This window comes from Moschus berezovskii, chromosome 11, assembly GCF_049115385.1.
Source record: "Moschus berezovskii isolate FMDL1 chromosome 11, NW_MosBer_1.0, whole genome shotgun sequence".
In the NCBI taxonomy this organism is placed as follows: domain Eukaryota; kingdom Metazoa; phylum Chordata; class Mammalia; order Artiodactyla; family Moschidae; genus Moschus; species Moschus berezovskii.
In genome coordinates, this window is record NC_142470.1 from 43,521,348 (window position 1) to 43,548,145 (window position 26,798).

Genomic DNA, 26,798 nt, shown 5'->3' on the forward strand with positions numbered 1-26,798 from the left:
ACAAGAAATCATTGGCCCCAGTGGAGTGACCAATGACTGGAATCTAGAGAGAGTGAACTGCACTGTTGAGAAATGGTGCCTGGGGTGTAGGATGCTGAAGACTGACAAGGTCAAGAGAGTGACCTAGGCATCAGTGGCTAAGACAAGGATGTTGAAGAAGAGTTCCAGAAACTGACTGGTCGGCGGATTGGAAGGATCCTAGGTGTGAATAACGCAATTATGAAGAATCATACCAGAGGTCATGATGAAGAGATGGAGGGACAGTCAGCCCACTTGCTAACATCTCCAAGGAACGAGGGGAATGACCCAGAGATCTGAAGAAGATTGAAGAAATGCAGGGCGAGGGGCAGTCCGTGGTCAGACTTGTGAGCTTCAGAGGAACTGGAGAGGGCCCTGGAGCCTGCAGTAGACGTGAATACCCCCACCCACCATCTAGGCTCAGCGGGGAAGGAAGGCAGCCGCGTGACTCAGCCAGAGCACATTTTCATTTCGGTTAAGAAAGTGAAAGGAGGGACTTCCCTGGTGGTCCCGTGGTTAAGACTCCATGCTCCCAATGCAGGGGGCCCGGGTTCGATTCCTGGACAGGGAGCTAAATCCCGCATGCCGCAACTAATACCCAGTGTAGCCAAATTATAATAAAGAAAGAAATAATGTTTTAAGTGAAAGGAACTTATATGAGATACCTGGAGTAGTCAGATTCATAGAGATGGGGAGTAGGATGGTGGTTGTCAGAGGCTGGGAGAGGGGAGAATGGGGAGTTACTGTCGAACGGGCACAGTCTGAGTTTCCATGAAAAAAGTTACCGAAATGGATGGTTGATGTTCTGGTGATGGCCGCAGAATAGTGTGAATGTGCTTAATGCCACGAAGTGATACACTTGAAATGGCTCAAATGGTAAATGTTCCGTTATGTGTGTTTTACCACAATAAAAATAAGGAATGAGGAAGCCAAAGGGATGTTGGCTCTGGAGTCCCAGGGGCACCATGGGAGGGGAGTTGGGTCACAGTAGTGGATGAGCTGCAGGGGGTGGTGGGGAACCTGGGTGGCTTTGCCTTTAGGGGTGAGTGAGGTGAGGGATGTGGGTCAGAGGGGTGGTCTGAGTGGTCTCTGGCAGATTGCAGGGCACTTGGTCAGGCTCTGAGCACTGGGTCTGGAGGATAGAAAGAGAGGGTTCTGTGTTACTCCGCATTTTTGTTTCCTTAGAACCTGGTACCCACCTCACATGTAGAAGTTGGGAATATATGTTTGAAGGATTAAAAAAAGGAATGTTATAACAAGAAAGAAAACAGCAGGAGAGAGTTTAATGACCTTGTAAATTTCCCGAAGTGATGGAGAATGAAAAGAAGCTAGAGTTGGTCTCTGGAGGAGAAAGAGGATTTTTGGCCAATGTGCAGAAGAACTTATTGCGAAACTGAAGTTTAGACTGGAAAAAATAAAGTCATAAACAGAAGCCTTCACATGTGTAAAGGATATTGGAATTGAAATATTTTCCCACCTGTATAAATGATCCCATGGTGAATTTGTGATTTGGGAGTGGGTTATTCTCTTCTTATGCTAAAACAGATTATTAGCTTTATAAAATGTTAAACCATGGTCATTCGTTATAAACCAGATTTTAAAGGTTGAAACCATAATGTCCTCTTATGTTAATAGATTTGTCTTTTCTAACTTAAAGATGCTAAACTATAGATAGCAGTTCTTTCATTTTATTGTTAATACTTCCACCTGGAAACTGGAGAATGTTATGCTTGCATACATCCTCAAAGACTCACAAATATTTTTTAACAACTGGGCATCTTCCTTTTTTAACTTAAATTTTATACTGAATTTAAGAGTTTGGGTTTTTCCCTGAACACTGGCATGGGTTACCTTTTAAAGTTGCTGCCAGGCATAGATGTTCTTTTGATGAGTCCCAGAAATGCTGGCTGCGGTCACCTTGCTCTGTGAAACACATCCTTCAGCTCCAGACCATTGTCATGCCCCATTCTTCTTGTTGTTGTCGTTTTAGTGACAGCTATATTGTACGTGTCAAGGCTGTGGTTATGACCAGAGATGACTCCAGCGGGGGATGGTTCCCACAGGAAGGAGGCGGGATCAGTCGCGTGGGGGTCTGTAAGGTCATGCACCCCGAAGGCAATGGACGAAGCGGCTTTCTCATCCATGGTGAACGACAGAAAGACAAACTGGTAATGGCAGACGTCAACATGTGGGTTAAATAGTAACGACTGGTTTCTTGATGTTAAATCATAGCCCTTTTCCTGTAGGTATTTTCCCCCTTCTTTCTCTGACTTCAAAATCTTGCAAGAGCTTCCAAAGATAGAACTCCCAGAGCTTGCACCAAATTGCAAAACCTAACCCAGGCTTGCCAGTGAAGTCACTTTCTACTACATACCATATAACTCAGATGCTTAAAAGCGGTGCATTTGGCGGTCTTATTTGCGTCTTTGATTGATTAAGCTGTCTTTCTCTCACTGTAACAAGATGTTCGAAACAGAAGTATGTTCTTTAAACGATGGGTTTATTCATGGAGCATGCCATCAAGGTCAGGCTGGTGAGAGGTAGAAGGCAAAGAGGAAGTGTCGTCCTGATAATTTTGTTACTACTAAATTAATGTTTATCTTCAAGATACTGCAGCTTCTATTTCATCAGCTAATGAATAAAACATATTTGAGGAAAGAAAGTAATGGAAGGCAGTGGCATTACACTTCTGTGATAATTCTGTATGCTTAAAAATATGCACTTTGGAGAGTACTCATGATCTCACAAGGATGGGGGCATTGATAGTTTATAACATTCATTTTCATGAAGGAATTGAATGTCCAGTTCTGTTATGAAGGAATCTATGATATGAAGGATAATTGAGTGTCTCAGTCTGTTTTTAATCGGTGGCCTTGAACCTGGAAGAACATGGTCCTCTGGAAATTTGATCCTGGAATGTATACTCCAGAGCCAATCATTGATTCAAAATGTGGAGGATCCCAACAGAGAAAATACAAAGACACCACAGGAATATATCTGGTACATTTGAGACCCTTAACAGTGGCATCTGTTGAGTTTTATGTGCTAGGTATACAAATTTAATCTTCTTTTGCCACCACTTCTTAGGGTTTATAAAGGTTACAAAATAGATAAGGCAGAACAATTTCTAAACATTGTATATGGATTAACAGAAACGGTGTTTTCACACTTGATTCATTTCTGAAAATGAAACAAAAATTTAAAGGGAGAATATTTTAAGAAATGTGGCCATTCAAGAAATTTCTTACATAATAGTTAAATAGTTAAAACACTCCCGTTTATTAGATATTCACAATAAAGGCATTATACACTAACCAAAAAAAGTAAAATATCCTTTATCCAGCATTTCCCTAGGGGCTAAGTACAATGCTAGCCCTTCAGTTAAGCTACATCACTATATCCTTACAGCAGCCTGTATAGTTATATCTGAAGAAACTAAGATTCAGAAAGACTACTTGTTCTGGGTCCCATCAGGAGACCTGAAATAAGTATTTGATTCCCTCTCACCCTGACCCTAGGTTCGATCCCTCGGTCGGGAAAATTCCCTGGAGAAGGGAATGGCTACCCATTCCAGTGTTCTTGCCTGGAGAATTCCATGGACAGAGGGGCCTGGCGGGCTACAGTCCATGGGTTCACAGAGTCAGACACCACTGAGTGACTAACACCCTGAACCCAAACTGAGCCAAAGTCACATGGTCACAGCCACCTTTAACCATTTGGTATAGTTTTTTCCCTTTGTGCATATTTTTACTTTTACCTAGCTGTAATCAGAACTCGTGAACAATTTTATATATCTCATAAGAAATTTTCCATGTTGCTGGTATCAGGTTCATGTTCCATTGTTTATTTGATGATCTCCTTAGTGTCAAATGTTAAGACTGTCTCTCTCCCCCTTACCCCTGTATTTATCTACCTGCATTTTCCACACTTGCTGTCTACTTGGAATAATTTGGGGGGAGGTCAAATGTTTATGGCTTTTGATACTTATACAAAGAGCTGCTACCAGCATATATGAGAATTTTCTTTAACACATTGAGGCTTAGATATTTTAAATCTTTACCAATTTGATTAGGATAACCGTGGTATCTTATTTTTGATCAGCAATAAAATTAAATGTTTTTCTGTTAAGCACTGTGAATTATCTGTCAATGTCCTTTGCATATTTACCTTTTAGGGCCTGATTATGCTCCTTGATATGTATGCCCTCCAAGTATAGCAAAGATAATCATCTTCATCTTCCATTTTTACAGCAGATATTTTTATAATCTGTTGTTTGCCTTCTTTATTTTAGTTGGTGTTGTTTTCCTACAAAAATTTTGATAGAAAATTTTTTTTCACTTTTCCTTTTTATTTTTATTGTTAACTACTTTTATGTTAGCAGATTATCTTACCTGAACAGTTATATATCTTTAGGTCTGTTTTTTCCTGGTATTTCTATGGTTTGTCATTAGAATATGTCAACCTGAAATAGCCTTTAGATTGTCTATTAATAATTCAGCCCCTTCATTTTATAGATACATCTATAAACTTGTTTCTTATCACTGGCTTGAACATAATAATTGTAAACTTCTACAATTTTGTTTGAGGCCCTTTGTATAAGTAATCTCAGTTACATTCCCACCACATTCTAAAGGAGGAGGATACTATTATTTCCAGTTTGTAGTGGGGAAACTCAGTGCTCCAGGAAAGAATCCACTTCCCCAGTCTTAGGGCACATAATCATTAGAGACAGCTCTTGGACCCTTTCATTGTGAAGCTAAATCTTGGTCCCTTCATTCCAACTCAGCATGGGAAGAGGGCAGTCCTGGCTGTGGACCAGCTTCTGCTGAGTGTTGCTGTTGCACAAGGATTGTATGCTTCATCCCCTCCTGTCATGTTTCTCCATCACTCCCTCCCACTTCTTGTCCCCTTTACGTGCTGTGACTCTATACTTTGGGACTTTTATAAATTATATCACTAGTTAAGTCAGACCCCCATACACCTAGGTGTGCTCCTTCATCTTTCCATCCCTCACTTTCCCAGTTTCACATGCTGGTAAATTCTGGACTCCTGAAACACACACATACACACACTTTTGGTCAAATGATGACTCCTCCTTTGGCCTCCCAGGCTTCCATAATGCAGCACTTCTGCCCACTGGAGGGTATGAATACTCCTGGAAGCGGTGCAAACAGGACAGGTTGTTGAAGGACATCCCCCGCCCCCCACCCCTGCCCTCGGTAGTGGAAAGGCAAGGAGAAGGTGGAGATCATTTTTGGAATACAGAGAATGGATAGTATCAGAGTTCTCAGTATTCCAACCAGGACATGAAGTACTTTCTCTGGTAGGAACCGTGTTGTCAATAGATTTTCCAAGGTAGTGCAGTTCTAGAATTCAGCATATTGGTTTTTGTTGTTATTTGAATTTTGTGTTGACACCTGTGAACTTGTGTTGATGCCATGTTTCTATGGGAAAAGTCTGTGTTCCAAGTATTCATTCACAAAGTTGTTACTTTTCTAAGTTGGAGATAGTCAAGTTTTCCTGAGAAGTTATATGCAAATTAAAAATTGCTGAGTTGAATCTTATTTTGATGGATTAGATGCTTTTACTTCTTAAATGAATCCTATGAGAAACTACCTTATGAAGATTAATCACAGAATCTAAAAGGTTGATCACTCCAGTGCAGGTCTGTGAGCACTCCCACACACATTTAGTGGGAGTTCCAGCTGGCAAAACTATTTGATAGGCAATTTGGCAGGATATTAATTTTAAATGTGTATTCCTTTTCACTTGGCAGTTCTACATCTAAACCCTATCCTATGGAAATAGACTTACTGAGCTTTATAGATAGCTGCAGTTCTCAGACATTTTTGGCCTCAGAATCCTTTTACTCTCTAAAAATTTATTGAGGACCCTAAAATGCTTTTGTCTGATAGGCTATAAGCTACTACTATTTACCACACTAGCAGTTAAAACTGAAATTGTTCAAAATCTTAAACAGTAGGGTTAGCATAAATGACATTGTTTCTGGCAAATAACTATATAGCTATTTTCCAGGAAAAAAAATGATTAGAAGAATAGCATTGCTTTGCATTTCTGCAGAGCTCTTTAATATCTAACCTAGTAGAAGATAGCTGGATTCCGACTGATCTGAACTGAATATGTACTCTTGCTTTCAATCTGTTGTAATATGTTGTTTTGACTGAAGTATATGAAGAAGATCCATCCTCACACAGATATGCAGTTGGAAAATGGAGAACTATTTTAATAGCCTTTTCAGATCATTATTGATATATTAACACTTCAATCTAAACCAAAACTCAGTTTGTAGTAGTTTCTTAAATGTGAACTCTGAAACCTTTTCATACTCTTATTACATTAAAATCCACTGATTTACCTTTCTCTTTGCATCAATCTTTTACTCATTCCCGATTTTGTAAACATCATGCATTGGTCATTTGGAAAATAATGGTTTACTGAGTTACACAGATCTTCCAAATGTTGATACACTTAATTCTACAGTATCAAAAAAAATCACATTTCTTAATATCACCACTAATGTCATTAGAAAAGTCTTTTTAAGTATTGATAAAATTCTAATTTTCACTTGAAAGTTCAAATTTTATTATTGTCAACAGATATCTCCTTGCTTTCCGTGAGGTGACAGACTCACTGTGTTCATCTTCAAAAAAAAGTACCCAAGTCTGAATGACCATAGTTCATCTGTAGGTTGTTCTTTCAAGTAAACCTGATGATCCATGAGAAAAGCAGTTAGTTCAACTCAAAACGGCAGCAGTTACGCACATTTTCCTTGAGACGGTCGTCACTCTTCCATTTGCAGCGGAAATAAAAAGTCTGTGAGAGATCCTCTTCCCTTTCCAACTGTGCATTTGTGTAAAGCCAGTTTCTTCTTGTCCTTCAGCCAAAGCAACATATTACAGCAGATCAAGTGTGGACACAGATAGGAGAATCCAGTTACATGTACATCCATTTCATCACACAAAATGAAAGATGTGTATTCATGGGTCAAGATTTCAGTCGTTTTTAACTGCTTCATCAAGGACAACCCTACATAAGACTGGCTTTTTTTCCACTGTGCGTGCCAGTGGTGAAGCCGGTGGCTTTGGTACTGTTTGGTGCTACTGCCGAGCCTTGATTGAGCCTCAGCACAGCAGTTTAACCCACTGTTCCTTTTGCAGCATTAGCAGGGCTGGCAGCACAATGAACAAGCAAAAATGCATTAATATATGAAAATAGTTCTGCCACCCTGAACCCCCTGAAAGGACCTGGAATTGTAGAGGGAAGGCTCCCAAGAGCCCAAATACCAAACTTTGAGAACATGTCCAAGAATGTTCATTTCAGCATTGTCTTTAAAAGTGACCAGTTAGAAATGACCTTGAATGCCCATTAGTATGGAGAATGGCAGAACAATTCTCATATATCTGTTCTGACGAATATTATGCAGCCACTAAACGGAGTCATTTTTTACCTTCCTGTATCTCTGAGACATATTTTTGAGAAAAAGGCAAGTTGAAGACCAGTGTATAGGTGTGGCTACATTTAAACAGACTCACACACACAAACTTATGTGGGTGCATAAAGAAACTGCCGGAAGGGGACTAAGGTAGTGCCCATGCTGTCAGTGGGGAGCTCTGGAGATAAAGAGGTGTTGAGGGGACAGACAGAGAGCTGAGCAAGAATGGAGCCTTCATGGACTCCGCTATATTGAACCTTCTACAGTATGGATTTCTTTTTGAGACCCTCTAGAGTGGAGCCCTCCAGGCTCCTCTGTCCATGGTGATTCTCTAGGCAAGAATACTGGAGTTGGTTGCCATGCCCTTCTCCAGGAGATCTTCCTGATCCAGGGATCAAACCCGCAATTCCTGTGTCTACTGCACTGGCAGGCGGGTTCTTTACCACTAGCACCACCTGGGAAGGTCCCTTCACGGGCTGCTGCTAAGTCACTTCAGTCATGTCTGACTCTGTGACCCCATAGACAGTAGCCCTCCAGGCTCCTCCGTCCCTGGGATTCTCCAGGCAAGACCACTAGAGTTGGTTGCTATTTCCTTCTCCAGTGCATGCATGCATGCTAAGTTGCTTCAGTTCTGTCCAATTCTGTGCGACCCCATAGACGGCAGCCCACCAGGCTCCTCTGTCCACAGGATTCTCTAGGCAAGAATACTGGAGTGGGTTGCCATTTCCTTCTCCGCTTCACAGGCTGGTAAGGTTTTTAAAAATGGAAGAAAAAAATAAAGGAAAAGCAGTGACTATTTCATTTTAATCCCACTAAATGACCACAAGTTTCATAAAATGTATTCTTTGGTTCATCACTTAGAAGGTTATTTACTTTCATCACAGATTGTGAAACAGCAAAATGGTATTTGTTGGAAGGGACAAGACAAAGAAATTTTGTTTAAAACCTCTTTCCCATCCAAGAGAGCTTATTAGGAACTGTATTTGCATTTTCTTGAATGTGCTTAGACTTTAATGAAAGCAGGTGCTCTAAAATAAAGCCAACTCTATGAACTCAGGTGAAGATTAATGTAATTTTTTATTGTCAAATGCAACAGATACCGTTCAGAAGGCAATAAGTATGTACCAGTCTGAGAATGTTAATAGCTTCAAATGAGGGATGAAATACCTTCAACAAGAATATATAATCACTTATTTTTCTCCCCATGCCTCTCTATGAAAAAGCCATTTTTAAAAGCCTTTCTCAAGTTTTAGTCAAATTCCCAAACTTCATTTTAGAGGATTAATACCTATTATGCCAAAACTTCACTAAGTGGTTATACCTGTTATGAAGATTATAGCATTTGAATGTTATCATTTTTGTCATTAAACTTACATAGATATATAATGATATAATTTTGTTGAAGAGGATAAAGAGATAGTATCTGGTCTCCTCCCCATCCCTCCTCCCACATAGTTTAGGTGGCTAAACTTTACTTTTCTAAGAATTTATTACACTTCTCTAGGAACATGTATGTTTGGAATAATCTTAAACTCAGAAAATGTCAACCAAAGGCTAATTTTTTCACCATAAAAATATGGAGAAACTGGAAATGTTTGTTTTTACAAAAAAGTTTATTTTGAGATTTTGCATTGAGACTATTAAATTCTAAAATAGATAACATTTGTTAGCTAAAGCCTTGGTTATTTGGATTTCCCCACTTTGGAATGGGGCTGGGCTGACATTTAATCATTGCGCTATTCTTAGGGGAAAATGCCCATAATAAGCAATTTAATCATAAATAGAACTGTGTGAGGGGACCATTGTCTTCCTTCAACACAATGGAATAAAGTTAACTGCTTGCGATGCTTGGATAGGCCAGTTTGACTATTCTCATCTATTAAGTTAGAGAACATTTATTCAGTTCAGTTCAGTCGCTTAGTCGTGTCCGACTCTCCGTGACCCCATGAATCATAGCACGCCAGGCCTCCCTGTCCATCACCAACTCCTGGAGTTCACTCAAACTCATGTCCACAGAGTCGGTGATGCCATCCAGCCATCTCATTCTCTGTCGTCCCCTTCTCCTCCCGCCCCCAACCTTTCCCAGCTCAGAGTCTTTTCCAGTGAGTCAACTCGTCGCATGAGGTGGCCAAAGTATTGCAGTTTCAGCTTTAGCATCAGTCCTTCCAATGAACACCCAGGATTGATCTCCCTTAGAATGGACTGGTTGGATCTCCTTGCAGTCCAAGGGACTCTCAAGAGTCTTCTCCAACACCACAGCTCAAAAGCATCAATTCTTCGGCAAAAAGCTTTCTTCACAGTCCAACTCTCACATCCATACATTTATTAGGCAATGCTTAATTTCTGTCTGCTTAGATGTATTCTTGAAATTTTATTCATTTTAAGATACTCTCTAATTTTTATTAATTTCACTCTTTCACTTAATCTAAAACTAACAGTATCTCATTTCATTAAAAGTAGAACTTTGCTGAACAAGATCATATCTGGTAAAACTTAGCGAAATCATTTGATATATACATAATGAAACTATAAAATAAATATGGTTGATATTTTGGAGCTATCTATGAATAAAGAATGGAGTTTACATTCCCATGATTTCAGTGCCTCTTTTATTCTATAATACTGAACTCTGACATCTTTGCCAGCAGTAGCACTCTGTACATAGAGGGAGTTATTTTATAAGACATCTTGATCTTTTTACAGTCTAGTTAAAGGAACAAGACTAAATAAAGCACATGAAACTCTTAGAAAATAATATGAAATCAAGTACTAAATTGTGAAGGTGATAAAAACTGAAGTAAAAGCGTAGAAAACAGGATTCAGTATCCTGGGAAGTATGTATAGCCCTTTAGGTTTCTCACTGTTCAGTGTTTTCAGAGCATGTTCGTGCATATGTTCTCATTGATAATGTTGGTGTTATTTCCGCTTTAGAGATAAAAAGATCAAAAGTCCAAGACAATCTCCTCCAAGTCATAGCCTAGTGAAAAGGCAGCTCTGAGTCTAGATTGCTAGAAATTTGGAGAATGTTCTAATAATCCAGATAAAAGGTTTATTAGAGACCTTAGATCAGGGTGGTAGCAATTGAACCAGGGTTGATACAAAATATACTGAAGGGAAAATGAAATGTACTCGGTGTTTAACATAAACAGGGGATAGAACAAGCAGAAGAGGCAAAAGGAAACCATGGAGATTCAGGCCAGAGAAAATTAACAGAGGTTGGCATTGCTAGATAAGAAGTTGGCATAGGAAACTAAGGGCAGCAATTTCAGAATAAGTTAGTTATTTTCTCAGCTTGTTGAATTTGACGTCACTGAGAAACAGCATTAGGACAGGAGAAGGAGGATTGAGAGTCATGAGTGCAAAGGCCCTGAGGGAAAAGCAATCAACCTAGAATAGAGCAAAGCCCCAAGACTGAGCCTCAGGTTAGAGCCCCACTCCACCCCTCCACCCCCAGCTAGGGGCTGGAGGAAGGAAAATGAGTAAAATGCAGAGCATGGTTAAGGAGCAGAGCAATACAGCAAGGACCACCAAGGTGGGGGTGGGGTAGCGGCAAGGAGTGGATGCTCAACAGAGGCAGGCAAAGCCTTCCTCTAAGAAGCCTTCACAGATGCACGAAGCCAGAGAGGGGAGTTTCGTCACTTGCCATCAAAAACAGCCATTCCTAGTTAGATTTTTGTAACCAGACACCATCATTAATATTTAAGAAGTAACCCACCTGTGTATTTCAATCCTCCAGGTGGTATTGGAATGCTATGTGAGAAAGGACTTGGTCTACACCAAAGCCAACCCAACCTTTCATCATTGGAAGGTCGACAATAGGAAGTTTGGACTTACTTTCCAAAGCCCTGCTGACGCTCGAGCCTTTGACAGGGGAGTGAGGAAAGCAATCGAAGACCTAATAGAAGGTATTGAATTTATCACTGCATTCTCAGTGGGGCTGTGGGAAGTTTCCAGGTTCTTTTTAATCCCAATTGTCTGCCATCACATATTTGTGGATTATTTGCAGGAGGGTTGGGGGCCAGGTTGGTAGAGGCCAAAACTTTAGGAACATCCAAGGAGAAAAATATTCTAAGTGACAGTGCAGTGGAGAAGGAGATGGATTTCAGAGAAATGAGTGATTCCAACTGATTTTTAGACTGCTCCGGAAAGACAAGTTCTAGACATCCATGTAAATGACTTTTTGATATATTTCACCTTTTCCTGAGAAAAAAAACTTGGGTGCAACCTGTCTTGGTCCAGAGGTGGAGAATGGATTCTAATGGGCCCAGAAGAGGCTCTAGGCCTTCCCACTGTTGTGTAATGAGGGCCCAGGAGTACAGCTGCCACTGGAAAGGAGAAGGAATCTGTGATTCCTTAGTCTGTGAGTGAGCAGCTGGTAGACTGTGTGGCATTTAATCATGGTCCGAAAGGCTCTTGGGCAGTCAGTTCTCAGGGGCTTTTCTAGTGTCCACGGATGCAAACACACAAATTCTCCATTTCGACACATTCAGCTATCAAATCAGAAGTTTCAAAGTGTCATAGTCAACCTGTGAACAAAGAAATATATCAAGCAAGGCACAGTAAAGCCATATTCAGAATTTGGTTAGATTAATCACAAAAGAATATGAATTTCATGTGTATAAGAGAGAAATGTTTTCTAAAGTCATTTTCTTCATTTGGGGGAGGAGAGAAAAGCAGATCTCAAAAGAAAAAAAAAATCTGTTAAAATCATCAGGGAGACGGTTCTAGCTGGAACAATGAATCTGAGAACTACAGCCACGGGGGCAGACAAAAGGAGTAGAAACCAGTGTTTACACCATAAGTCTGACACCAGTGGATAATATTTAAAATCTTATTATTAAACATAGCTTTTAAATGTTTAGATGGGAAAATAACTCCTGTATTATTTTCTTTTAATTGATTTATTTATTTGGCTGTGTTATGTCTTAGCTGCAGCATGTAGAATCTTTAGTTGCAGTGTGTGGGATCTAGTTCCCTTACCAGGGATCAAACCTGGCCCCCCTGCATTGGGAGCATAGAGTCTTAGCCACGGGGCCATCATGGAAGCCCACTCCTGTGTTACTGAAAGAAGTTTGTACTATGTCCATGTGCTTAATCACTGAAGCCACACACAAAATTTGGTTCTCTTACGTTTAATTTTTTCTCATACCTAGCTCTGTTCTATCAAACTTGCCTTAAAGATTGATGGACTATTGTGACTCAAATAATAGAGATCTAAGAGTCAAAAAGCAATAAGAACTGCACACGTGGTATTATGGGGCTTGTTTTTCTTCCTGTGAGCCTTCATTGGGAATTTATTTCTCATCCCTTTCTGAGCAAGTCTTTTGAGTTCAATTTTATGTAATAGCAAAATGCTTTCTAAATGTGCATTTCATAAGGCCTAACCAAGAAAAAGGAGATGATGCAGACTGAATTTCTCTTTTGGTAATCTATCACTTATGCAAATTTAAGTATGTTTTCCCTTTTTGGCCATTAACAGGGTTAGTTAATTTGATCCACGTAAATGGGGTGCTATTAGGAGGGAAAGGAAGAAGTTACATGATTTGCCTACCGGGATGAAGAAAGAGATGAACAAATAAATCAGTTGAACTGTAAATAACCATGTCGTTCCCTGATAGAATAAACTGGTTTTGTTTTGTTTTTTTTACATTATCCTAAATGTTGACCTGCAAAACTCACTGCCAGTATTACAAGAAAAAAACCTTTCTGCCCAGGTACCAGTTTAGAAGGTGGCTTCTCCCACAGTCTGGGGTTTATAGTGTCTAAATTTCAGAAGAGGAGGCGACCACACTAGCTATTTAGTCACGTCCCTTTGTGGGTAAATGGGAAACCCAGAGATCCAAGTCCAGTTTCACAGTGTGATGGTGGCAGATCTAACCTGGGGTCCTCCGACCAGTGCTTTTCCCACTCCGCAGTGGGGGTGGGGGGTCCTTCAGAGCCGTGGGGAGGCTCTCTGAGCACCACCTCCTCGGCACCTCTTTGTGTGCTTATTCTCCACTGATCAGTGAGGACGTTTGAGGGGTCGATTTGGGAACAACAGCAAGCAGAATTCATTTAGGGAGCATGCTGGCTAGAATCAGTTAAACAAGAGCAAGTTAAAAATATGTAAGGACTTCCCTAGTGGAACAGTGGTTAAGAATGTGCCCAATAATGCAAGGGACACAGGTTCTATCCCTGGTCCAGGAAGGTCCACGTGCCATGGAGCATCTGAGCCCAAGCACCACAACTACTGAAGCCCACACGCCTAGAGTCTGTGCTGCACGAGAAGAGCCACCACAGTGAGAAGCCCGTGCATCGCAACAAAGAATAGGCCCCTGCTCGCCACAGCTAGAGAAAGTCCACATGTAGTAAAAAAAGACCCAGTGCAGCCATAAATGAATAAATAAATTCTATTTAAAAATTAAAGCATTTAATTCCCAAGTAACATTTCTGCTGGTGATCCACATATGAAAGGAGTAGGATGTGGTTTCTTTAAATGATTGGCTTTGACTTATCCTCTTTGGAAACACTTTTTTGTGGTTTTTGTGTCTTTTTTAGGCTCAACAACATCATCTTCCACCATCCACAATGAGGCTGAGCTTGGTGATGATGACGTTTTTACAGTAAGTTCCCATGGTCTTTTGCTTTCCACATGAGTTGGTGAATAATCAGAGGTTCTGTTTAGGGGCATGAGAGACACTTGGCAATTTGGCATTTGCTGTTGCTGTCAGGATGTTGTCAGGGAGATCTCTGTCTCGTCATAATTTCGCTGCCCTGGATTTGCTCTAGCCCCTCATGTTCCCATGATGCTACAACGCATATGGTGTCAGCTCTCCTGGATCTGTCCAAGGCCCTCTCCCAGAGTTCCTTCACATTTAGGGTGAACAGCCATCCTGGTTTGCCTGGGATTGTCCTAATTTTAGCGCTGAAAGTCCTTAGTCCCACAAAAGACATACTTCAATCCCCAGCACACTGAGACAGCTGGCACCCTACTCTTGGAGTCTTCCACTAACCACCTCCCTGGCATGGAGGGGGCAGGGGAGCAGCCTTCCTGATGAGTAATTAAACATCTGATAAGAGTCCTGAAGGCTGAGTTGAGGTCAGGGCCAAATGTGCTAAGGCAGGAAATGGCTTGGATATTTTGACATAGCTGGCGTTAATGGGATGTAACCGGAGACTAAATGATTTCTCAGCTTGCCCCTTCACTAAAATTCTGTGCTTCTAGAAGTTAAACAGTTCAGAGTGCACCTGCTACGCGCTTGGTACAGTGAAGAACTGTAGGGCAGCATTTCAGAGTCTTGGCCTCGATGCAAAGGAGGAAATACATTCAAATTGTAACCTAGGATACACATCCAATAGACACCCCAAACCAGATCATATTTCATGCCCTGCATTCTGATTTCTTCTTCATTTTCTTCTGTTTCATTATTAAACGTTTCAAGCATGTAAGAAAATTTAAAGACTAGTACAGTGAAAGCCTGTATACTCTATCTAGAGTCAGCAGTGATAATATTTTACCCTGTTTGCTTTATCTCCGCATATGTGTCAGCTTGCACAGAGGTATTTTTTCTGTTGATCCGGTTGAAAGTAAGTCGCCTCTAAATACTTGAACATGCATCTCTTAAAAAATAAGATATTCTCCTACACAACATCGTTACTGGACCTAAGAAAATTAATAGGAATTTCATAATATCCTCTAATAGTTCCTCAATAAGTCCTTAGTTGTCCCAAAAGTATCTTTTATAAGCTTTTTTTTTTTAATTTAGTATTTTAAATATTAGTTGTAACCCTGTAAACGTGATTCCTGACCCATTCATCCTGCAACTAGTGATTTGAAAAGCGCAACTCTGGGAAGACAAAGGTGGGTGAACCCGGCCCCATCCCTCATGGAGGTAACCGGATGGTTTGGACAGGGAGGATATGGCCCTGTGAGAGGCTTAGAAACTGGCCCAGACTGTTAAATGCTCTGGCCCAGGATGGGGCATGGGGGTCAGAGAAGACTTCCAGGAGCTGAGGCTGGACTGGACTTTGGTGGTGTTGGAACAGGGTTTGGGAAGGGGCTTTGAGGCAGGGGGTGAAGGTGGCAGCAGGGCTGTACATGGTGAGTTGTCTACACATTGCAGACCCCAACCTGACGTGAGCAGAGAGTGCTTGTCGGTGCAGTTGGAGGGTGAGTGCCAGGAAATGAACTCAGTTGTGCCTCCACGGAGCGGCTGGCGTGATGCACTCTGAGCAGGCTTCCTATAGCGCTCCACGCAGATCCTCTCAGCAGTTGGCATGTTGCTTACATCTGTTCCTTTGTCACGTTTGAGAGACAAACAACAGCAGGCGGGTTAAAAGGTGGCTTCCTGTGCTCCAGAGCAACGCTGTCATCCACAGCTGCTTCCCAGCTACCTGCCAGTGTGATTTATGGAAGCAGGAGCAGGCGAGAGGGACTGGGCCATAGAAGCCGGCATCCCTGCTGGCTTTGTCCTTTAATCCACAGGGAATCAATGTGCTGTTCTGGGTAATGCCGAACGCCTGGAAGGACGTGTAGGAACTGCCCCGCTGTTTCCAGGCACTTAGAAACTCACCGCGGGAGAAGCCCGACTTCATTGTATTCCCTGTGGGCCCTGCCGTACACAGTCCTTACCTTCATTCCACTTGTTTACACACAGGGGCCTCTTAATAACAGTACCGCCCTTCCCCCAAGACAAGCCCAGCCATGAGGCCAGTGACCATTAGCAACGTCCCATGTAAGGATGGGAGGGTTGTCAGGGGCTGACGCACCAGGTTTCCTGTTTGTTCACAAGTTCCCTGTCGTGAGACTTTTTGTCCTAAGAAGTCAGGGATGTCTCTAAAAGCTGGAGCCGTGGAAGTTCGAGCAGCCAGGTTAACTCTTAGAGAGGCTACGGCTTCCCAAAGTTTGTTGCATTCTAAAACTGATGTTGGTAAGACAGATGATTAGGACTTTGAACTCATTTAGAAAGAGTATAAATGGTGATAGACCCTCTTACCACTTACAGTGAGCCAGAAGGAGAATTTCTAAGAGAATAGTGTGTATAGGAGAAAACCTTCAGAGGCATAACTTAGGAACCAGGAAGAGATCTGTTTGTGCTGCTGGAGCCAAGGGTTCCCTCTACTTCAAGGCATTCCTTGGGACCAGGAGGAAAATAGGACACTGAACAACACATGGATGCATGTTATATGTTGGAGGATAACGTGGAGGAGGGGGCAACCCCAAACCCCCCCGGTGGAGAAGTTGTTGGGCTTGGTTGCTCAAAAGGCATGGGCTGTCTCTGCTCACAGTGAGTGTCCTGACTCCCAGCCCCTAAACTGGCCTGTGCCCCCGACTTCTCAGGATGGCAGAACCATGTTGCAAGTCCTCCACGTGAAATTAGCATCCAGCTCAGCATGTGTGCACGCGCGTGCAGACACACACGTAACCGCCCATGCGTTGCTAGTTGCCTTTACAGTCCTCCCTCGCCCCTCCTGCCACCAGCCTGGTGTGTGTCCACATCTTTGCCGACGGAGCCACCACCAGAGACTCCAGATTAGCAACTGCTCTGATTTTCTGGATCTTGGACTGTTTATCCATCCATGTGTCTTACTGTTTCACCCTCAACCAATTATGATTGTTTTCTCTTCTCTCCTATAGCGTTCTTGTTAATCCCTCTCTTGCTACTCAAAAGCCTGCCTCCTTTTTGACTTTCACATTTTATCTGCTGAACAAGTGACTTTACTTAGCTCAAAGCAGGTTATTCATTATAGTCTCTGCAGCCCTATGACGCTTGGCTGTATAGGTGCTCAGTAAATGGGTGATCTGAACCCCAATATACTGTGTAACAATCACAGGGTTTCATATTTTATTCATTGTTGTTATTCTGTCGCTAAATCATGTCCAGCACTTTGCAACCCCATGGGCTGAAGCACATCAGACTTCTCTGACCTTCACCGTCTCCAAGAGTCTGCTCAAACTCATGTCCATTGAGTCAGTGACACTATCTAACCATTTCATCCTCTGCCACCCCCTTCTCCTCTTGCCTTCAGTCTTTCCCAGTATCAGGGAAAGAGTCGGCTTTCAAAAAGCATCAGCCCATGCTTTTTGAGCACCCAAGCCCAACAACTTCTCCTCGGGGGGGGGGGGGGTTGGGGTTGCCCCCTCCTCCAAGTCATCCTCCAACATATAACATGCATCCAGTGAGTCGGCTCTTTGCATCCGGTGGCCAAAGTGTTCATTGGCTTGTTATCCGGCATACTTGGTCGCTTCAGTTGTGTCCAACTCATTGCGACGCCATGGACTATGGCCTGCCGGGCTTCTCTGTCCATGGCATTTCCCAGGCAGTACTGGAGTGGGTTGCCATTTCAGGTGGTGGTTTTGAGGGATTCTCAGTAGCTTTATGTTGTGTTTTTCTTGCCGTGTTTTCTTTTGCGTCCACAACTAGGAGGTGAGGTTTGAGCATCCTTGCCCAGTCTCCGCCTTGGCTGTTGGTGCTCCTTGTCCCCTCCCACCCAGCCCCGCCATCTCTCCTCCCTGGCAAGGCTCAGATACTATGGTCCATCCAGGAGAACAGAAATGCCTAGCTGGCCAGGCATTAAATATGGGGGGCGCGTGGATTCCAATGCCTGAGTCACGTGATGCAGATTTATGAGTCACGCGAAGAATATTAAGCAATGAGAACAAAGGCTAGCGGTCCGCAGTGGGCATTTGGAGGCATCGCCGGGAGTCCGCATACTCCCATCCATGCCCCTGGCAGACGGCTTTCTCTCTTCACAACCAGGGATCCTTGAGAGGGACAGCATGGAAAGACCCTCAATTCTGTTCCCTCTTGTCTTGTGGGGGAGATGTTCTCTAATGTATCTTGTGGAGAAGGCCCCCATGAACTCAAGAGATGAGCAGTGTGGTGCCTCGGAGGGGCCGAGCTGATTTGCTCCCCAGCCTGGGGCTGACTTCACCCAGATCCCTTCAGTCGAAGCCTCTGGGACCAAGAGGGTTTGGAGCCCTTAGGGAAGAGGCTCAACGGAGATGGGGAGAGAATGAGCAGAGAAAATGGACTGTGCAGAACTAGAGAGGCTCTGGGTTTTATGGTCATTTAATGAACAGTTTTCTAAATTCCTATTTTGTAGGCTTTGGTCCATTGAAACCTGGTGGTTTATTCACTGCCACAGAGCTCTAAAATCACTTCTGAATGTTATTAGCATCTTCATAGCTAGACAAGGAGAATTTTAATATGATCTTGGGAGAGTGCAGCTGCAGGGTACACGGACTTCCAGAGCAGGCTCACTGAGAATCTGTGGTCAAGTGCTGTCACTGCTTCAGCTGTCATTGTGCTGAGTGGCTGGATTCTGGCTCTGAAGCTGGGGGATTAGGGAAATATTTGCTTTATAGAAAGATACTTGGGGGTGTATAAAATAGCTAAGTCCTCGTCTTCCATAATAAGAAGGTCTTAAATAATATCCAAATCTGCAAATCAAGAACGAGGAGTATAATGAGATGCCATTGAAAAGATGGGGAGAAATGCATGAAGAAAGAACCACAAGAATTGGGTTTATTTCTCTGGAGCATGAGAAGCTGTTTTACTTGCCTCACTTGGAGAGGGGCAAGATTGCCATTTGAGATATTAAATGGTACACATGTACTGATTTTTTTTAATTTATTTGTAATTGGACGATAATTATAACATCATGAATCAGCCAAAAGTATACTTACGTCCCTTCCCTCTTGAACTCCCCTCCCACCCCTCTAGGTTGTCACCGAGCATTGGCTTGAGCTGCCTGTGTTACACAGCAACTTCCCACTTGCTATCTGTTTTACATACGGCGATGTATGCGTTTCAGTGCCGCTCTCTCAATTCGTCCCACCCTTTCCTCTCCCCACTGTGTCCACAAGTCTGTTCTCTATGTCTCTGTATCTACTTCTGCCTTGTAAATAGGTTCATCAGTACCATATATGATATCTAGATTCCATATATATGCACTAATATGCAATATTTGTTTTTCTCTTTCTGACTTACTCTGTATAACAGGCTCTAGTTGCATCCACCTCACCTTAACTGACTCAAATGTGTTCCTTTTTATGACTGAGTAATGTTCCATCGTATGTATGTACTACAGCTTCTTTATCCATTCATCTGTCGATGGACATGTAGGTTGCTTCCGTGTCCTAACTCTTGTAAACAGTACTGCAGTGAACATTGGGGTACGTGTGTCTTTTTCAGTTATTGTTTTCTCAGGGTATGTGCTGAGAGGTGGGATTCCTGGGTCATATGGTAGTTTTATTATTAGTTTTTTAAGGAATTTCCATAGTAGCTGTATCAATTTACATTCCCATCAACAGTACAAAAAGGTTCACTTTTCTCCACACCCTCTCCAGCGTTTATTGTTTGTAGGTTTTTTGATGATGGCCATTCTGAGACTTTTTTAAAAAGGAAAATGAGAGGGAGTTTTCTCAGAAAAGGGGGGGCATGTAGTCAAGGGAGAAGGGGGAATCCAGTAATCCTGATTAGCTACAGAAGCCCTGATTTCCCCTTCTGGGGGGCTAAAGAGACTGAAGATACACAGCAGAGGTTGAGTTCTGTGCTCTCAGTGTTCTACTCCTCCCGACTGTTTTTTCTGCCTTGTGCTGCTGCTGCTGCTACGTCGCTTCAGTCGTGTCTAACTCTGTGCGACCCCATAGACGGCAGCCCACCAGGCTCCCCCGTCCCTGGGGTTCTCCAGGCAAGAACACTGGAGTGGGTTGCCATTTCCTTCTCCAATGCGTGAAAGTGAAGTCGCTCAGTCGTGTCCGACTCTTAACGACCCCATGGACTGTAGCCCACCAGGCTCCTCCATCCATGGGATTTTCCAGGCAAGAGTATTGGAGTGGGGTGCCGTCGCCTTCTCCGCTGCCTTGTGTTAGGAAGCAGTATGTCCTAATGACACATGAAAAGTAGGAGAGCTGATGAGAGTTAGCTGGAAACGTTTGGCTTGCAGGGAAGCGAGAACAGCTGTAGACATGCCAGCTCCTCAGAATTCTAGGTCTTGAAATTGAAAGGGATTTTGAGTTCACATCAGATAAGTCAGCCTCCTTCCTTCTGGCAGACAAAGTAAGATTGGCCTCATTTTATAGACACAGTCGTGGAAGCCACTCCGTATCAGATGGAGGACTTGCCTGAGATGACAGTTAGTTCACAACAGAGGAGCAGTGAACACCATCTCCTCAGCTTTCCCATTCATCACTACCATTTTTCTCCTTCTCTGTTGAATAATTATATTTATGGTTTTTCAGCTGTCCTATTTTTTATATATCATCCTTATACAAGCGTTAAGTTTTAGGGTTCTTTTGGACCCAAGTTGGAAAGGGGAGAAAAGATAAGAGAATAAATATGTGACCAGTGCCCCATGTGGCACATCCGTATGACAAACTTGAAGCCTGAGCAAGTGTTACAGCCCCAAAGTCCCCAGAATAGCAATAGGAAGGCATACCCTAAAAAAGGTTTAGGTTTATTCTCCCACCTCAGTATAGCTACTGGATTTTGGCAGCCCTTCTCCACAGGGATTCCTCACGCTTTACAGCATCCATCCTCTGCAATGAATTACCTTCTTTTCTGTGCACCTGGAATAGCACTAACTGTGTACGGTCCTTTGCAGCATTGGGAAGAGTCATTCATAGCATCTTGCGTGGGTTGGAATTCTCTCCTAGAACCCAGTTAAGAAAGGCTGGTTATATTTGCAGTGTCTCATCGTCCTTTAATTTCTCAGGTAGGCAGTCCTCCTTCGTGTAGGAAAAATGTCTTTTGCAGCATCATCAGCTTTTAGCCATGTGTTTGCCGAGACTGGGAAATGTAGTTCTTCCTCGTGCCCTATGCTTGAACTGGTGACATCCTGTTTATAACCAGCTGCATCTGATTCAGTTCAGTTCAGTCGCTCAGTCGTGTCCGACTCTCTGCGACCCCATGAATCACAGCACGCCAGGCCTCCCTGTCCATCACCAACTCCTGGAGCTCACTCAAACTCATGTCCATCGAGTCAGTGATGCCATCCAGCCATCTCATTCTCTGTCGTCCCCTTCTCCTCCCGCCCCCAACCTTTCCTAGCATCAGAGTCTTTTCCAGTGAGTCAACTCATCGCATGAGGTGGCCAAAGTATTGCAGTTTCAGCTTTAGCATCAGTCCTTCCAATGAACACCCAGGACTGATCTTCTTTAGAATGGACTGGTTGGATCTCCTTGCAGTCCAAGGGACTCTCAAGAGTCTTCTCCAGCACCACAGTTCAAAAGCATCAATTCTTCGGCGATCAGCTTTCTTCCCAGTCCAACTCTCACATCCATACATGACCACGGGAAAAACCATAGCCTTGACTAGACGGACCTTGGTTGGCAAAGTAATGTCTCTGATTTTTAATATGCTATCCAGGTTGGTCATAACTTTCCTTCCAAGGAGTAAGTGTCTTTTAATTTCATGGCTGCACTCAGTATCCACAGTGATTTTGGAGCCCCCCAAAATAAAATCTGACACTATTTCCACTGTTTTTCCATCTATTTCCCATGAAGTGATGGGACCAGATGCCATGATCTTCGTTTTCTGAATGTTGAGCTTCAAGCCAACCTTTTCACTCTCCTCTTTCACTTTCATCAAGAGGCTTTTGAGTTCCTCTTCACTTTCTGCCATAACAGTGGTGTCATCTGCATATCTGAGGTTATTGATATTTCTCCCAGCAATCCTGATTCCAGTTTGTGCTTCTTCCAGCCCAGCGTTCCTCATGATATACTCTGTATATAAGTTAAATAAGCAGGGTGACAATATACAGCCTTGACGTACTGCTTTTCCTATTTGGAACCAGTCTGTTTTTCCATGTACAGTTCTGACTGTTGCTTCCTGACCTGCATACAGGTTTCTCAAGAGGCAGGTCAGGTGGTCTGGTATTCCCATCTCTTTCAGAATTTTCCACAGTTTATTGTGATCCACACAGTCAAAAGCTTTGGCATAGTCAGTGAAGCAGAAATAGATGTTTTTCTGGAACTCTCTTGCTTTCTCCATAATCCAGCGGATGTTGGCAATTTGATCTCTGGTGCCTCTTGAAAGCCTTCCTCAGCAATCAATGCAAAGAAATAGAGGAAAACAACAGAATAGGAAAAACAAGAGATCTCTTCAAGAAAATTAGAGATTCCAAGGGAACATTTCATGCAAAGATGGGCTTGATAAAGGACAGAAATGGTATGGAACTAACAGAAGCAGAAGATATTAAGAAGAGGTGGCAAGAATACACAGAAGAACTATACAAAAAAGATCTTCACGACCAAGATAGTCACGATAACGTGATCACTGACCTAGAGCCAGACATCTTGGAATGTGAAGTCAAGTGGGCCTTAGAAAGCATCACTACAAACAAAGCTAGTGGAGGTGATGGAATTCCAGTTGAGCTATTTCAAGTCTTGAAAGATGATGCTGTGAAAGTGCTGCACTCAATATGCCAGCAAATTTGGAAAACTCAGCAATGGCCACAGGACTGGAAAAGGTCAGTCTTCATTCCAATCCCAAAGAAAGCCAATGCCAAAGAATGCTCAAACTACCGCACAATTGCACTCATTTCACACGCTAGTAAAGTCATGCTCAAAATTCTCCAAGCCAGGCTTCAGCAATATGTGAACCGTGAACTCCCAGATGCATCTGATTACTTTCTGGCTATTCAGAGCACTTGCTCCTAATGACATATCCAACCTCTCCCGCCCACCCCAGGTGTTTCTAAAGCATGACTAGAACAAGTAGTTGAAGCCAAAGTGTGAAGCAGCAGGGGGTTTTTTTGTTGGTTTTTTTTTGTCCTAGGTGAGCTTTTGAGTCTTTGCAAGTTGTGGTTATTTTCATTCTTGATTTAGTAGAAAAAATAAATTTGTGGAATTTTGTAAATGTCAAGCTTTTACTTAGAGAAGCAGAAGAGTGCAGAATGCCACAGAACTTCCCTTTTCTCGAGTTTGTTTTCCACCTAATCCATCCCCAACACACATGAAATCCAAAGGCAAATCTACCAATTTTGTAATAAATGGGGTTTGTTTTCTGTTTTTCTAAGGGGATTTTTTTGAGGGTTTAATTTTTTAATTTTTTTCTTTGCACTGGGTCTTCATTGCTGCACTTGGGCTTTCTCTAGTCGCAACTAGGGGGACTCTCTTCCTTGTAGTGCTCCAGCTTCTCATTGCAGTGGCTTCTTTTGTTGAGCACAGGCTCTAGGTGCACGGGCTTCAGTAGTTGCAGCTCAAGGGTTCAGTAGTTGCGGCGCATGGGCTTAGCTCCTCCGCACATGGAATCTTCCAAGACCAGGGATAGAACCTGTGTCTCCTGCATTGGCAGGCGGATTCCTATCCACCATACCACCAGGGAAGTCTGGAAAGGGGTATGTGACTCCTGCTTAGGCAGAGTTCAGAGGCTGGGAAAGGCTGGAATTCTAAACATTTTTGACACTTCCATTTCTGCAGATAAACTCACCAAGACTTGAAGAGGTGAAGCATCTTGTACCCAGCTCCATCCTTTGTTCACCTAGAATTCAAACTCCAGATCTGCTTACTGCCTTTCAGAGAACGTAGAGAAAGGGAAATATTTATTCAATAAGTTTCAGTAGATTTCACATATATGAAATATACCATATTCTCATCATTGCCAAAAAGCCACCTAAATGATGGACTTTTCAACTAGTGCATTGACTCCAAACCTCAGCTGACTCTTCAGTGTGATGCGGGGTTCTCCTGTGCCCTCCTGAGAGCCCCAGTCTCATTTTAGAAGATCAGTTGATCAAAACTATTGTTTCTACCCTTGGAATTAAGGGACTGGGATAGAGTGGGGTAGGGAGAGAATAAGTAAAAGAGAAAATAGGTTGAAAATGTAAATTAATTCTACAGTTTAACTAGTAAAACTAATCTACGGTGGTGTCTTAAGAAAAGCAAGCTTTGTGACTGACACCAGGAAACAGTGTCCCGTAAATGCTGCTGGCTGAGACCCAGCCCTGTATAGGGTGGCATGGAAGTTCTCAGAAGACAGATGAGAGCTGCTTTATCTTCTGAATGCCAATAATTATCAAGCTCACATTGCATAGTAAGAGGAGGATCTTTTATTCAACATGTAATACCTATAGTGGCTAAATTAAAGCATTTAAATGTCTAAGGCTCAAACAAAAGCTTTGAAATGCTCTCAGTTTCAGGAAGGGCAAAGGCATTTTGCTAGCCCACCAGCTTGTGTCTTTCTTTGCTTACACATGTACCATCTCATCTGTTTAAGCTGTGGATAGTAATATACTACTATTTCCATTTTATTAATTCATGCAGAGTACATGCTCAAGGTTACCCAAAACCCACTTCCTGCTCACAGCCCTGCCAGTGAAACTAAGCTGTGGGTTTGAGAGTCCTTTCCTTTCATGTCAATATTTTACCTAACTTCAAAATTTAGAAACCTAAAACTTTTTTTTTTAATGTGTGGGAATTTTGGTTTTGTTGTTTTTCGTTTCACAAATGACAAATGCCCACTTCTTCCTCTGGGTCCTAGATGGGATAATGTCTTAGAGTCTAGGACAGAGTCATCTCCTCTCCCTCCACCATCTGCCCCTCTTAGACCCACACTGCTTGCTAGCTAGCCCAGTTTCCTGCTCTACTTGCCTCTTTGAAAAGAGAACACCTGGAACCAGTGTAAGCCGTGAGGACAGGTGAGCCAGCCCAAAGACCTGTTGACAGAATGGGGGACAGGTTCCTGTTTACCAGAGGGAAAAAGGATTGACCATAGATGGGCCTGCCATTCTAATAGCTACTGAGTGGAAAGGCTTGCTTTGCTCAACCCCAGATCACCTGAGCTAGCAGCCTTCTGACACCCGCATCCATCCACTTTACTGTCTCCTGAGAGGCAATAGCTGCCCAGAGTTCCGTGTGATCAGTGCCGCCTCCCCATCCAAGGTGGAGATGGTGAAGAATCTGCCTGCAATGCAGGAGACCAGGGTTCAGTCCCTGGGTTGGGAAGACCCTCTGGAGAAGGGAATGGCTACCCACTCCAATATTCTTACCTGGAGAATTCCATGGACAGAGGAGCCTGGCAGGCTAGAGTCCATGAAGGGTCGCAAAGGTTCGGACACAACTGAGCTACTAACACTTTCACATTTTTACTTTCAAATGCTCATGTGTATAAATAAAATGGAAACCCTTGCAATAGGAAGAATACTGAATATTGCTTTGGTGGCATCAGTGGCTGAAATATATTTTGGTGGTAGGCTGCAATAAAAATAACACAAATTGGGGTCATAACTACTAGTTAGCCATCTTTAAAAATTCAAAATATCTGGAAGTCCCTGATGATCCAGTGGTTAGGATTCTGTGCTTACACTGCAGAGGGCCCAGGTTCAATCCCTGGTCAGGGAACTAAGATCCCCCAAGCCAGGAGACCAAAAAAATAAATAAATCATCTATAATACAGGTCAGAGTCCTACTTTCATTAATCAGTCCTGCAGCTTTTCTTTCCCCTGTGGTGATGACTTCTTATTTTTTTATTGAGGTGTAGTTGACACACATCCTGTGGCTCTTCATCAACTAAGCAGTAGTCTTAGCCAAACTCCTCTGTAACGTTCTGAGGAGGAAGGCAGAAGGATCACACATACAATTTTCAGAGCTCAAAGAAACCTTGGAGATCATCCAGGGCAACTCCTTACTTTACACCCGAGGACAGAGGCCCACAGAGCTTCAACAACTATCCTGAGACATACGTCCTCGCCTGGCCTGGAGTCAAGGTTTCCCAGTTCTCTCCGAGAAGTGCTATTTTTGCTTAACGTTTCTGTATGATTCCTGGATGACGCAGATTGGCTTCTTAAGCAGTGTCTTCACTTTATTCTCTGTGCCTTATTCAAAACACGTAGGCCAGTCACCCTCCAGAAGCAGCTGCTCGGAGCAGGCTCGGCTCCGCGTGCTGTGTGTTGACAACAGCTCGTGTGCTCCTGAGGACACACGGAGGATGAGGTGGCTGTGCTTGCCCCTCTGGAGGTGGCATTCATCCATTTGCCTCCATCCCCAAGAGGGAGAAGAAAATGAATGGTTGCCAGCCTTCCAGTGTTTCTGCTACCAGTGTGGACTTGGTCAGACTGGTCGTATCTCTTTTTATTATTTGGAGGTTCCCAGCACCCACTCTTTCATGTCTGTACCCTCTGACTCTTGCTTCCACCTCCCTTCCATTTATTTTCTCAGCCTCCTGTGTTTCCTTATTAAAGTCTTGTCTTACTGCCTTGTTAGAGGGCTTTAGAACCAGGCCACACAAAGCTTATTACTCAAAATACATGTTTTTCTATAACCATAGAAAATTTTGAAAATGTAGACAAAGGTATACCCCTTAAAAGGAGGACTAAATTTAGGTGGTTAAAAAACATAACTCCC

At 42.9% G+C, this 26,798-nt stretch overlaps 1 protein-coding gene and 1 non-coding gene across 4 annotated transcripts in view; both read left to right on the forward strand.

Moving 5' to 3' along the window:
- Positions 1-26,798, forward strand: part of SPRED2 (sprouty related EVH1 domain containing 2) — a 128,652-nt gene that overhangs the window by 90,909 nt on the left and 10,945 nt on the right. For all 3 annotated transcript variants that reach the window (XM_055401006.2, XM_055401004.2, XM_088841294.1), the window contains 3 exons: positions 2,009-2,186; positions 11,208-11,376; positions 14,009-14,073. In XM_055401006.2, coding sequence (XP_055256981.1) covers positions 2,009-2,186; positions 11,208-11,376; positions 14,009-14,073 — 412 coding nt within the window. The remainder of the gene's footprint in view (positions 1-2,008; positions 2,187-11,207; positions 11,377-14,008; positions 14,074-26,798) is intronic.
- On the forward strand, positions 25,724-25,796 carry TRNAV-UAC (transfer RNA valine (anticodon UAC)). The gene has a single exon. It is a non-coding gene; the product is annotated as a tRNA-Val (tRNA).